At 43.4% G+C, this 13918-nt stretch overlaps 1 protein-coding gene across 3 annotated transcripts in view; it reads left to right on the top strand.

Moving 5' to 3' along the window:
- The window catches only part of EPAS1 (endothelial PAS domain protein 1), a 139156-nt gene that overhangs the window by 99894 nt on the left and 25344 nt on the right, over positions 1–13918 (top strand). For all 3 annotated transcript variants that reach the window (XR_013836566.1, XM_079968549.1, XM_079968550.1), the window contains one exon: positions 9699–9805. Coding sequence is in view for 2 of the 3 variants with exons in the window: in XM_079968549.1 (XP_079824675.1) it covers positions 9699–9805 (107 nt within the window). In the remaining variant the exon portion in view is untranslated. The remainder of the gene's footprint in view (positions 1–9698; positions 9806–13918) is intronic.

Raw genomic sequence — 13918 nt, 5'->3', positions numbered from 1 at the left:
TATGATAAGAAGAGGCTGCTGCATTGGGCCAGGGGCCCATCTCGTCCAGCATCCTGTTCCCACAGTGGCCACCCAGATGCCTGTGGGAAACCAACAGCAGGATTCGAACACAGGAGCCCACTCCCCTGCTGTGGCTTCCAGCAACTGGTATTCAGATGCTTTTCTGTCTCTGACCGCGGAAGCAGAGGATAGCCATTTGGGCTACTGGCCATCAATAGCTCTCTTGTCCATGGGATCTGTCTAATCTCCTTTTAAAGCCATCCAAGTTGGGGGGACATCACTGCCTCCTGTGGGAACAAGTTTCATCGTTTTACTAATTTTATGAACATCTGTCATGACATCTCTGACATAAGGTAAAGGTAAAGGGACCCCTGACCATTAGGTCCAGTCATGACTGACTCTGGGGTTGCGGCGCTCATCTCGCTCTACTGGCCATGGGAACTGGCGTACAGGTTCCGGGTCATGTAGCCAGCATGACTAAGCCGCTTCTGGCGAACCAGAGCAGCGCACGGAAACACTGTTTACCTTCCTGCCGGAGCGGTACCTATTTATCTACTTGCACTTTGACGTGCTTTTGAACTGTTAGGTTGGCAGGAGCAGGGACCGAGCAACGGGAGCTCACCCATCGCAGGGATTCGAACTGCTGACCTTCTGATCTGCAAGCCCTAGGCTCTGTGGTTTAACCCACAACGCCACCCATGTCCCATCTCTGACTTGCCTTTGCTCTAAACTCAAAAGTCCCAAACACTGCAGCCTTTCCTCCTCAGGGGAGTCGCTCCACACACTTGATTGTTTTTGGGGTCCCCCTTTTTCTGAACCTTTTCCAGCCACTGACCTCACAGGGAGGGTTGGTTGATGAGGATAAAATGGGAGGTCCCTGTTTGCACTGCTGCAGGCTCTTTGGAGGAAACGCGAGGGGGCAAACAAGCCTTCATCCTAAACTGAAGCAGAACCCCCTAAATCTGGCAGCAAGAGTTGAAAAGAGCAGCCCGCCCAATCTGAATGGGCACCAAGAGGGGAAAGGATATGGGCCAGCCAGATAAGTGTTTTCCTCCTGCGGAAATGCCCTGGCAGGCACTCCCAGATCAGGAAGAGGTGACGAAGAACAGGGAGCGATGCAAAACCCTCAAAGTCCCTTTATTAAACAACGTCAGCAATGGATATTTGTCCCAAAAGCCTCGTGGTTTGTCAGGCAGTGCTGGGAAATATGCTTTCCTTGCCATTGTGCAACGCTCAGGTTTTTCCACTGGCTTTCCCATAAGCTAGGATGCCCCGTTTTCAAACCCAGCGCTAAAACTGCTTCTGCTGCAAATACAATTAATAAATCCTTTTAGATTAATGAACTCTGCAGCTGACCAGCACTTCCTCATTAAAGCAGAAATAATCCTTCCCCTTAACCTGCGATGTAGGGTTGCCGTATTTCAAGAAGTTGTTGAGCTTTTTTTTAGGGGGATTTCGCCCAAAAAAGGCAAAGAGCGATACTCAAAACACACACTTCCTCCTGGTTCTTTTGGCAAAACCCCAGACATTTCTCACCATGGAAGTGAGAGCTACTGGAAGCATTTGGAATGCAGCAGTTAGTAAGTCTCTTTTGTCAGACATTTAAACTGAAGTTAATGTTGAATCCAACTTTAAAAGCAAATACTAGACCAGGTCCACAATGTTGTTTTTCTGATTTTGGTTTAGTGAGAGCCAAACTAAGGCAGATCATCATAGGAATCAGAATCAGACCGTTTGTCCCTCTAAGCACAGCACAGACTAACCGGCTCCATCCCTCTAGGGCTTCAGACTTTTCCACCCATACCTTTTCCAGCCATACCTAGAGCTATGGTCCTTCCCCACCAGGCGCTCCTGCTGGCAACTTTTAAGACCCCTCCCTGATTTCTTGTACTTCTGCAAACCATGGGGTTTCACAAGCTGTGGAGGGTTCCCTCTTCCGCATGGGTGCTGCCCATGTTTTGCCTAGATGAGGATTTGCATTCTGAGAATGAGCTTGCCATTAGTATACACTGCTGACTATGAGTGCCAGACAAACAGCGGACAGTCTTAGCTTGCAAAGCATGTGCATAAAGGTAAAGGTAAAGGGACCTCTGACCATTAGGTCCAGTCGTGACCGATTCTGGGGTTGCGGCGCTCATCTCGCTTTATTGGCCGAGGGAGCCGGCATACAGCTTCCGGGTCATGTGGCCAGCATGACTAAGCCGCTTCTGGCGAACCAGAGCAGCACACGGAAACACTGTTTACCTTCCCGCTGCAGTGGTACCTATTTATCTACTTGCACTTTGAGGTGCTTTCGAACTGTTAGGTTGGCAGGAGCAGGGACCGAGCAATGGGAGCTCACCCCGTCGCGGGGATTCGAACCACTGACTTTCTGATTGGCAAGCCCTAGGCTCTGTGGTTTAATCCACAGCGCCACCCGCGTCCCTGGTGATCAACCGATTGCAGGGGCTTGCAAAGCGCTGTGCAGAGGGCTTTGTATATATGGCATCAGACATAGGGCAGGAGGGCATGACTTGGCTCACATGGCCTTGCAAACTAAATGGGTGGCCCTGGCAGATTTAATTAGGTTCTCGACCACTGGTATATACAGAATAGGCAGCATGCAACAGATTAGCTGCTGTGACGCTCCCCTGACCATGTGGCAACTCACCCATGAGTTGGAGTCATTCAAGGGGGAAAGCTTTCCCAAGGGAAAACTATATCAGACTTCAGCTTGCAGGCCATGTTATGCTTGTTTGTTGCTTACCTACATATTAGTCCATTGCTTGAAGGATAGCAGGTTGCCTAACACATCTAACACGACTTTCTCTCTCTAATTAGCAGCTACGCGCCTTTTTGAAATATAGACGTTAGAAAAATGCAACAAGTTCCTGCAGGAACGGTGGCTAAAACCACATTAAAAACAACAACTGGTTATTTCATTCCATTATTTGTAAAAACTGTTTCATTCCACTATTTGTTTGAACTGGGGCCATCTTCAGAACTAAGTTCATGTTCCTGTGTGTTTGTGAGATGGAAATAATCTTAAGTGTGGGTTCAACTCTGTTACTTTCTTATAAGTTAACAGGACAAGGGTACCATTAAGGAGAGTGAGGAAGTCATCTCCAGCAACAGATGGTATGGGGCATCAGCAAGATGTTGGGAGAATTGTGTGTGCCTTGGGGGCCAAACCTGCATGTCATAAACTAGCCTGCTGTCCTCAGGGATGTAAGAAAGCAGTGATTTCCATTCTGGCCTACGTTTGTCACAATCAGCACTGTTCCCCTTCCACTGCAGTTCCGTTTCCACCAAATACTACATTATTCATCTCGCTGCCTGCTACTGAATGCAAGCTGAACTTGCACATATGTTACGCAACTATCTATGCAAAACAATGTAAAAAAGGTCATTAATTGCACATCGCTTGTGAACTTTTAAAAACAACAACACCACAACAGTGATGTGAACAAATACCAATGATATTCACATGATCAATTTCCATAAGAACATAAGAAGACCCCCTGCTGGATCAGGCCCATCTAGTCCAATATCCTGTTCTCACAGTGGCCAACTGGATACCTGTGGGAAACCCAGAAGTGGGTCCTGAGGACAAGAGCGCTCTTCCTCCCTGTGGTTTCCAGCGGCTGCTAATTTCTGGTAATTCCATTCCTGGCCACAGGTGAACACACAAACTGCAGCAATTTCCACTTCCTTTTCCATTTCCACTGAAATTTTCAGATATCCCTACATCAGACGCAGCAGAAGATGCTGTCTGCTTGAACTGTAGGTCCAGTTTGTTTCTTTATGTGGTATGGGGAAGGTTGGAGAACTGGCTTTGGCCTCATGCGACAAAATGTCTTATGAAGGCCCTGGAACTGGATATATCAGGTATTGTGTGTGAGAGAGCTTTAAACCAGTGTTTTGGTTGTCGAGAAGGTTTCTTTCATAGGGACATACCAGTGGCTTTATCCTTAGCTAAGCCATATAGCCCAGTACAGTGGAACTTCGGAAGTCGAATGGAATCTGTTCCAGAAGTCTGTTCGACTTCCAAAATGTTCAGAAACCAAGGCACAGCTTCCAATTGGCTGCGGCCAATCGGAAGCCACGTCGAACATTCAGGTTCCAAAGAATGTTCGCAAACCGGAACACTCACTTCCGGGTTTGCGGCGTATAGGAGCCAAAATGTTAGACTCGCAAGGCATTCAAAGTACGACTATATTGCGTAAAGTGTGGCATCCACTATCCTTAGTCTCAGAGATAAATCTTCCCCATCCTGTGCTGCACCAAATCTTTCAACTTCTGCAAGAGGTGGGCTATTAGACTACATTGGGGTGGCAGAGAAATTCCCACTTGACCGTTTGGATCAGTGGAATTGTCACAGCTACAGGTGCCACATAATACCCATTATGCAATTGTAAAAATCTGATCATTTAGTGTGGCAGCTTCTGCACTTTGGAACTCCCTGCCAATTGAAACCGAGCAGGTGTCATCGCTGCATTCTTTTCAGCACCTGCTAAAAACATTCTTGATGAAATAAGCCTACCCAGGCACTTAGAGGTAATTTTAATCTACTTTTGAATCTTAACTTCCTCATGTCTTAAATCAGGGTTGTAAATTTTTCTTTGATTTTTCTTGTTTTATCCTTCCATAAAACACTTTGAGGTTTTCTATACAACAAAGCGGTGGTATAAATTTTATGAAAAACATAAAATAAATAAGTAAATTTGATTCTGTCCACATTTAAAGGTGAACCTACTTAATGCTCATTTTCCGGAACAATACACAACCTGAAGTATAGTCATCCTTTGAAATTCACACATCTTCGAATTTTGCAATGCTGTTCTCCAGATTTGTCAGACTCTCTTCTTCCTAGACTAGGCAGCCCATATTTAGGATACAGTTAGGCAGAGTTAGGTGATGCCTGCACACATGTGCATTTTAAAGGTATACTGAAAGAGGGGTTAAACTTGATGACGAGCTGCCATTTTTGATGGCAGTCCCATGTTTACTGCAATGTATAGTTCCATTGCAAAACCAAATATAAACAGAGAGACTTCTGGGCAAACTGTCTAACGTGCTGCAATGCTAAGAACATATGGACCTCAATACATAATTTCTGGTCTTATCTATGCCTGACACGTGTGCCACTTGAAAGGGACTTGGGCAAAGAGAGTGACATGATACTGGCTGGCCATTTAGCATCGCATCTGGTGCTTGGTTCCACCTGCAATTGGCTAATGCAATTTCCATGCCGGCAGTCTGTGTGCATTAGGGTTGCTGTTGTTTTTTTTGAAAAACCCTGATTCTGAACGTACTACAGGTTTGGAAACAAGCAGGATAGCTACCAACGAGGCGCTTTCTGCAGACTGTTGCCAGCAGCTCAGAAAGCCAAAAATAAAACTCATTTCATGAATACAGGTTTCAGGAGTGGAGGGAGTGAAGAACCAAATGCATATTTCACTTTACAAAAATTGGCAGGGTCATGTGTGTTATTAAGGCGGTTCTGCTAAAAGCTTATCGGCATATGGATGGTTTATCCAGTTTTCAAAAGTAGCTGTTTTAAAAACCTTAATCCCTGGATAATATTTCAATCTCGTATAGGTCAGGTTTAGAATTTCCCTGCTTTCCTCATTACCTGCTGTTTTAAGAGAATAAACACTGTTCCCTTGACATTTAGCATCTAAATAGCTGTTTGCAACGCTGCGTGCCTACCTCAGTGAAAAGGCAACAGAACACCTCTTTCCCTAATGCATGAGACCTTGTAATCCAAGATTACATCTGATCCAGCTGAACATGACATTTTCACAGGACACATGTACCGCAAGAGGTAATTCTGGGGTGTGAACTTTTCGAGGTTGATGTTGCATTGAGGAAGTAAAGCACAGATTGAAAGAAAAGTAATGGATTAAAAACGCACTGGTTCGCCATCGCAGGGGCAGTCAGTAGTAAGTGTGGCGTAGTGGTTAAGAGCGGTAGTCTCGTAATCTGAGGAACCGGGTTCGCGTCTCCGCTCCTCCACATGCAGCTGCTGGGTGACCTTGGGCCAGTCACACTTCTCTGAAGTCTCTCAGCCCCACTCACCTCACAGAGTGTTTGTTGTGGGGGAGGAAGGGAAAGGAGAATGTTAGCCGCTTTGAGACTCCTGAAGGGGAGTGAAAGGCGGGATATCAAATCCAAACTCCTCCTCCTAAGTGCTTAATGTTGTATTTAAGTTACAGAGAAAAATGAAGGAAGTTCAGCATTCCTTCTTGACACTTTCCTGCTCAAAAGCTCAAAATCGGTGCAGTTATTCCAGTATTTAGGATGCAGTTATCCTAGCCACCTACTGCTTGGTTAGTACATCATCAGCAACTACTATTCTAGTCATTCTAGAATGGGTTTACTGATATAGTACACCCCTGGTGCAGACTGATTTTATAGCTCTGACCACTTTTTACTTAGAGACGATTGTAGCTAAGTGTTACAGAAATCATTTATTATTTTATTAAGAGAATTTCATTTATAAAAAGATAGTGGGGGAGGAAAGAAAGTGAGAATGGAAAAAGAAAAGAAAAAAATACTGTTACATCACCATTCATTAATGTACAGTATTTTGTTATTATCCTAATTCCGATATAATTGTCAGTAACCAAATATATTATGTGTAAACCTATTCCAAATACCATTGTATTTATCCAAAGAAAAAGCTGCTTAACTAAATCGTTTAAATGAATAGAATAAAATATTTTTGTTGGTGCCAATGTGGGGGTTTTCTCTTGTTGCTTCGGATGAGGGAAGTTCCTCAAGACCCATCATTCACCTTCCCCTGGTTTAGCCAGCCAGTTGAGGCCATTCCCCAGGCTGTGGCCACTGTCGCATGCTGACGGCTTCTAGGAGCCACAGGTGAGAGCTGAGCGAGGCCCAGAAGGAACACAACGGGTCCCCCCACCAGAGGTACTATCCCTGCCCTAGATTGTGGGGACAAGAGCAGTTAATGAAGACAGGGTTTGGAACTTCCTCTTGTCTCCCACTCATGGGGAACAGGCTTGTGCTGAGCTGGATCCATCTAGCTCAATGCTGCCTCCACCACCTTTCCTGAACCTGGTACCCTCCAGAAGTTCTGGACTCCAGCTCCCATCAGCTCAAGCCAACATAGCCAAGAGTCAGGGATGATGGGAGTCGAGGTCCTAAATATCTTGAGAACACCTGGCTTGGGAATGTTGACTTACACACACTCTGCGGTTTCAAACAGGAGACTCTCTCAGCCTTGCATGGAGAGACCAAGGATTTGACCTGGCAACTTCCACATGCAAAGCTTATTCTCCACCATTGAGCTATGGTGCTGCCCTCCTAGTTTAAGCTGGGGAAGGAGATCTGTGTTCTGTTTCGGTCTTCCATCATCACAGATGTTAACCCCCGAGATGTGCTCTCAGATAATGTAATGCATTACAACGCATTTGGGGGCTCTTCTGACAGATGGGAGCCTGATTTCTTTTTCTTTCTGCTGACGCAAGTTCCAGTGTGCTCCGTGTCCTTTAAAAAAAAAAAACACCCTGCGTAAAATGTGTGTGGGGTAGAAGAGCCTTCGCAGAAGTCAGGATCCTTGTGAGAATACAGTGTTACCATCATTAGTGATAATGGCAATTACGTGCTTGCAGGCAGACGAGGCTGTGTGCTTGTTCTGAGGTTGTATTTCCTGGCTTTGTAAGGTTAACGTCAACTGGGAGCAAAGTCGTTCAAAAGGTGGGGGCATGGTGTAGCCTTTTCATTCTGCAGTTGTTCTTAAATACATCCTCCAGTTTTGTTCTGCAGATAGCTAGTGTATGGACTCTTGACTTAGATAGGATCAAAACTATACAAAATGTGAAAATGAAACAACAACAAAAACTGCACAAAATATAGCAAGGACATCCTGAAACATGGAGGAGGAGGAACAAAGGTGGGAACTTTGAATTTTAATAGCAATGTACATCAATCATTCTGATAGAGTATACATGCTACAATAGGGTCTTTTCTCTAATTACCTCTGTACACAACTGACGTTTTCGAAGCCAAATCCTCACAGTGGCATTTATTTGTAACCTGGTACTTGTTTGTACATTGGTGACGCAAGGAATGGAGTCACTGTGTGAAAATCTTTGCCGAATTTATGCTACAAAACATTATTGCATAAGTACAGCAGCTGGGGGAAAGCCATCATTTAACGTATTGCCTAGCATTTGTTTGTTTAATATCCGCTTTAGTAAAGGAAATACCAAAAGCAATGAGCTAACCCCTAACTATAAATTACAATTTAGAGAGTCAAAACTAAAGAAATGATGGAAGTCCAAAGAGGAGCAAGAGTCAAAAGTTAATTGGGTCCCTCTCTGCTCCATTCCAATCTGCTCTATCAACATAAATCAGTCAGAATCATGGGTTGCGGATAGCACAGTAGAGACACAACATTTCCTGGTGCCTTAACCATGGTTAAAAAGTTACAACCGTTCTGTGAACTATGTGTTCCTTCCACCCTTGTTTGCAAATTCCTCTCTTCCTTATCTTTTTCAAGCTCACTCTGCTGTTTCATTATGTGTGCGCAAAATGCTAGCATAGCAGGCTTGCCAAAGTTTGCAAACTCTGGTTAAAGCTAACCATGGTTTAGAATGATGCAGGTGTCAAATGGTACCAGGGCTAACCTCAGCAGGTTAGCTCTCTAAACAAGGGTTCCTGATTCCTTACCTGTGACTGGAGACCAGCCTCCCTTTCACTCTAGTCTTAAGGCCTGATTTGCTAGCAAGGAACTGCTTGGATTTGGAAATATCATTTGCTGATCAAATACAAAGTTACACACTGATGTCGTCATTGTGTGGCACTACTCTGGGGCTTCGGGCATTTTGTGTTCTTGCTGATATGCTCAGCTTGTAAATATTGACAAATGATTCTTAAACTCTACTGAGAAGCATCTAATCTTATACAAAACGTATGGTAGAATTTTGGCCATTTTCTGCCTGCATGTGTTTGTATTATTCAAAACCTGATATCTGGATCTATGGGGAAGGCATAAAAGTTATGTCTTGTGGTGTATGGTGATGGCTCATTCACACACACAGGTCAGCACTTGATGCTGCAGTCATCTGGCAATCAGTATGCATGTGTGATCAGGAACGTTTGTTTATTTTAGTGCAATAGTTAACGGGGACTTAACTGAAACTGTGTACTCTAGTAGAGGTAGTTACATTAAAACCTTGGACAAATATGCTTAGACAAATGTAGAAGCACCTGCAAATCCAGCAAAAAAGAAAGTGGGGGGGTGGACCAGGTATTTAAAGAGATGCTCAGCCCAGGTAGAAGTCCCATCTAGATATGTCCACACTTGTGCATTTGCCTTTGATGCAGTGAGATAAAACTCTACAGCAGAGGATGCTGCTCTGGTATGTTCTTAATGTTATGTTTTAGATGAGCAATTGCTAAAATGACTGCTTTTAGAGCTATCTTGTTGCAACCAAATGCACCATTCAGTAGGAATGTAAGAAGCTATCCTATGCTAAATCAGGGCGTAAAAGGGAGAGAAAGATGAAATCACAAAGTTGTGTGAAAGAAGGTTTATTTGTCCCAGTGAAGCTGAAGTACACTTCTTCAGGGCAATACCAATAAAAATTTACAAGCTCAGATTTTCTTTAATTTGGGAAGGCACGCTACTAAATGAAAAATGTTCAAAACCAAATATCTAATGAAAATGTTGGTTTGCTTGTTTCATGAAGGATCACTGAATTAGTTGGATACCATCCTGAGGAGCTGCTGGGCCGTTCTGCCTATGAATTCTACCATGCGCTGGACTCTGAGAATATGACCAAAAGTCATCAGAACTGTGAGTCTCATTCTAAACCTGCATTTTCTCTTAGGAATGTGTGTTATTGAGCACATTGCAAAGCTGTGAGGTTGCATTTATTTGGCAGGAGCATGATTTGTATGTTTGTTTGTTTGTTCAGAATTTTTAAATTAATTTTCCAAATTTATAAACAAACAAAACACACATAAATCGTAACTGTAATTATTCCACTATTATTAACATTGTTAAGTGACTTCCTCAAATCCCCCTGGCTGAGTTTCAATGTATATCATTGTATATGTATATCATTGTAACGGATTTCCAAAACTAATTTCTCATAAAATTTACTTAGTCGAATAACATTCTTTTCATATTAACTTTAAACATATTATTCTATAAAATCACATATTTAAATCCTAAGCCAGTCTGGTACTAGCAAGTATTTCTATTTAAGTTATCTTAGCATATTTAGCTAAATAGTCTTTGAATTTCATTGTATATTTATTTATTTATTTATTCATTCATTCAGTGGGCAACACAAATAATTGGTGCTAAGGCTCATGAGCCTCTTCAGTCCACTTTCATACAAACACTGGCCTGGTAAGCACCTCGTGATAAGTCAAGCTATGGCTTATTGGGACCGTGCAAACGTGCTCACTCCCAGAGAGGAGTTCACAGAAGTTCTGCTCCTCCCTGGTCCTTTTAGCACAGTGTGCCAAAGGTTTGGCTCAACATGTTGTTCAAAGCTGGGATCATCGTTCAAATCTCTTCCCTTTAAGCATGATCTGGAAACATAGGACAAACTTGGGCTGCAGATCATGGTTAAGGGGCAGAGACCTTAGCCACAGTCCCAGGGCTTCTCTCCTCAAGCATGGGCGCTTATGCTTCAACAAAAAAGAATGCAAAGGAGGACAGTGGTTTGCATGAAATCTGCTAAATTTATATGTGTAGATGCAGAATTGGAAATAATTTTAAATCATCATTTAAATGGAAGTACGGTGCATCTCACCATAATGGGGAAGAGTGAGGTGATGAGGTGATCTGTGGGCCTGCTGAGTCTGCTGTCGAGGTTGCTGCTAAATGGATGGAAAATATCAAGCCACCATTTCCCCTCCACAACTCTCCCTCCTTACAGTTCTTTACCTTTAAACCAGACAGCCGTTCAAACAGGGGACTGTCCTGTGTTAAGTAGGACACATAGTCACCCAAGTTTGTGTCATGAACTCTACTCATATTGATGCAGAGCAGATTCCAACATAAAGTGAGCATAGTAAAAACTTAAACATGTTGCAGAATTCCCCCCCCCCCCCAAAAAAAGACCAGAGGCAATTATATTTCATAAAGCAGAGCTTTACTGCTACTGAAGACAAATGAGCATAACGGTCACAAATCCAATACATTCAGGATTGGCACTGCCCGTAAGAAATCCAGTTGCAGCAGACTTAACTTAAACTTGCAATAACTTATAATAAGACTTAAACCTTAACACTAAGGTGTTAAGATACAGAACACTACACCAGACGGAAAGAGAGACAGAGAGTGAAACCCAGGTGCTTCTGGCCTTACTATTATAGTCAGTATGACCTAGACCGAAAAAGATAACAGAACCAGCTGTACTCAGTTTCTCTGAGGGAATAACCCAAACATCATGAACCTTCTGCTTGTTTCTTTCACACAGACAAGCTTCCAGAACCCTCTTGGATTAATTAGAATAGGAAGGATCTCTGCACATCAGATCAATACTTTCTGTACTATGAAATGCAAACTGACAGTCTCCGCACCACTGCAAAAGATTCCTTAGTTGGTGGTGGCATGTTGTTGCACTGGGAGAAATTTGTGTGGGGAGCCAATCCATAGGGCAAGATGCTACACTTGAACGGCAATTTTATTACTAAGGATATGTTAATTCATTTGGTCATATAGGTATTCTCACATGCATGTACTCATCCGATAACTGAGGATAGCAATTTATGCATCTGATGAAGTAGGTCGTGGTTCACACACAATAGTATGCTGCAATTAATCGTCCACAAAGGGGTTTTTTATGTTTGTTTCCTTCATACTTTGGGAACTCAGTTTTGCTGGGTCAGGAAATACCTTGTGTGTGCTACCCTAAGCTCTTTGGAGAAAGAATGAGGTGCACTCAATAATAAATGCTAGCAAGTAGCAGTTGAAAGGTACCTCTAGAATTTGGAGCTCCTTCCCGGCCAAAGAAGCAAGAAAGGGTCAGGAAACAGGTGAGAGAGGAAGGCAGGTGAGGAACTGGAAAAGGGCTGTAGCTCAGTGACAGAGCACATGTTTCAATGCAAAAGGATATGAGTTTGGTCCCTGGTGTCCCACCAGCAGAAGCTCTTTCCTGAAGCCAGGAGAACAGTAGCCACTCAATGTAGACAATACTGAATTAAATGAACTCATGGGCTCAGTACAAGGCAGCTTCCTGTGTTCCTATGAATTCAGCTGTGAGTGGTAGGCAGCCTGTCGGATCTTGAAGCCACCTTTTATTGACAGGCGTGGAGGAAAGTGATGGAGACCCCTGCAAGGGATGGCTATCTGGGAGGACTCAGGGATTTTCATGAGGCCCCATAAAGCACTGGCAGCCCCAGTTCTCAGACAGGATTGCCAACATTTCATGTGGCCACATTAAAATACTTGGTGTAACACGTCAAATCAACTAGATCCTCTTATTGCCTTCCTGCCATTACACTTCCATATTCAGAGCAACAAGTAAATTGAATGTATACACACATTTACTTATAAATCTCACAAACTTGAGACAAAGTTGTAGGTCTATTTTCACTCCTGTTTGCCTCCTTAGTTCCTTTTCTGTTGTTTGCCACTGTAACATGCTGCACAATGCCTAAAAATAGATGTAATCGCTTTGTAGCTATGTATTGTCACCCTGCAGAATGGCCTCATGCCAGGGAGCCCATGTTCTGATTCCATGCAGACATTTTCTTCTGTAACAACTTAACACTAAAGAACAATCTGGTTTTGGTAAGCTTGGCAGAGAATAGTCAGGACTTAGCTGCTTTCTACAAAAGATCTAGTATGTTGGCTACCTGACATCTCTTGGAAAAGGAATTCTAAGTCCGCTTTTTTCACTCATCTCCAGCAAGAAACGAAATGTGTAACTCTCGAAGTGTTCCCATGAAGAAAGCCAGACTATTCTGGGTATTCCTGGAACATGAATTCTCTTTATCACAACTTGTACAGCATTGGGGGAAGGAGTGCAGAGTTAGCCTAACTATTTGTGAGCCTTAGCCTGCAGTTCTTTGAGATTGTATTTCTGTTGCAGATTTTCCTTCATACAAGTAATGTCCAACACCTCTCACCTTAAGAGTTTTGTACTTTAGCCTCAAACAATAGGATATCTACTCCAGTTCTGCTTCCCAAGTTACCCAAGTTTTCATTTCCCTAATAGCCTAGTCCTTTTGTTTTTATATGAGCAAAGGAGAAGACCCCATGTTTGCAAGGTTGCGTTCCTTTAAGTCTCAGGAGTGGCACATAGTTCCTGTGAAAAGCCTGGGGAACATTCCTTGTGGGCATTGCCTACCAGTATTCCCAGGAACAAGCATAAATCTCTTCAATCTAGAGCTTCCTTTCTGGGAAATCTGACATGCGATTTTTGAGCTGGCCGCTGTTCCTGTCACACATGGTCTTGGTAACTGCTGTGGGATCATCTTCTGATGGCGAAGAGCCTTGAATGTGCTCTCATGTATGAATGGAGGCTTCTCACCCTGTAAACACAATATACAGTTCCGACTCCAAAGGGCAATGGATTTAAAGGAATGTCCACAGGCTCATGTTCCCCATTACGGTAAAGCAGCGCCATCTAGCTAATGCAGCACAACTCCAAGGAAGGAGCAATTTCTATAAGCAAATTCTGAATAAACTTTTTCCCCTTCAAAGGGGATGTAAATTCTTTGAGCTACTGCTACTTATGATCCAGAATAAATGAATAGATTGTTTTCCAAATGTGCCTTGCTCTTTTTTCCCCTTTGCAATTTTGCTATTAGGGTTTTTTCTACTAATTTGGCTATGTTTGCAAAGAGTGGGAAAGAGGGAAGAGGATAGAGACTGAGTTTTGTGGGTGGCAGGTACAGAAGTCTGGAAATCGTTGTCATGGGGACAGGGGAAGGACAATGGGGAAGG

Source organism: Podarcis cretensis (assembly GCF_951804945.1).
Source record: "Podarcis cretensis genome assembly, chromosome: 3".
Classification (NCBI taxonomy): Eukaryota; Metazoa; Chordata; class Lepidosauria; order Squamata; family Lacertidae; genus Podarcis; species Podarcis cretensis.
Note: the sequence above shows the minus strand (reverse complement) of the source record. Positions and strands in the feature narration are given on the sequence as shown.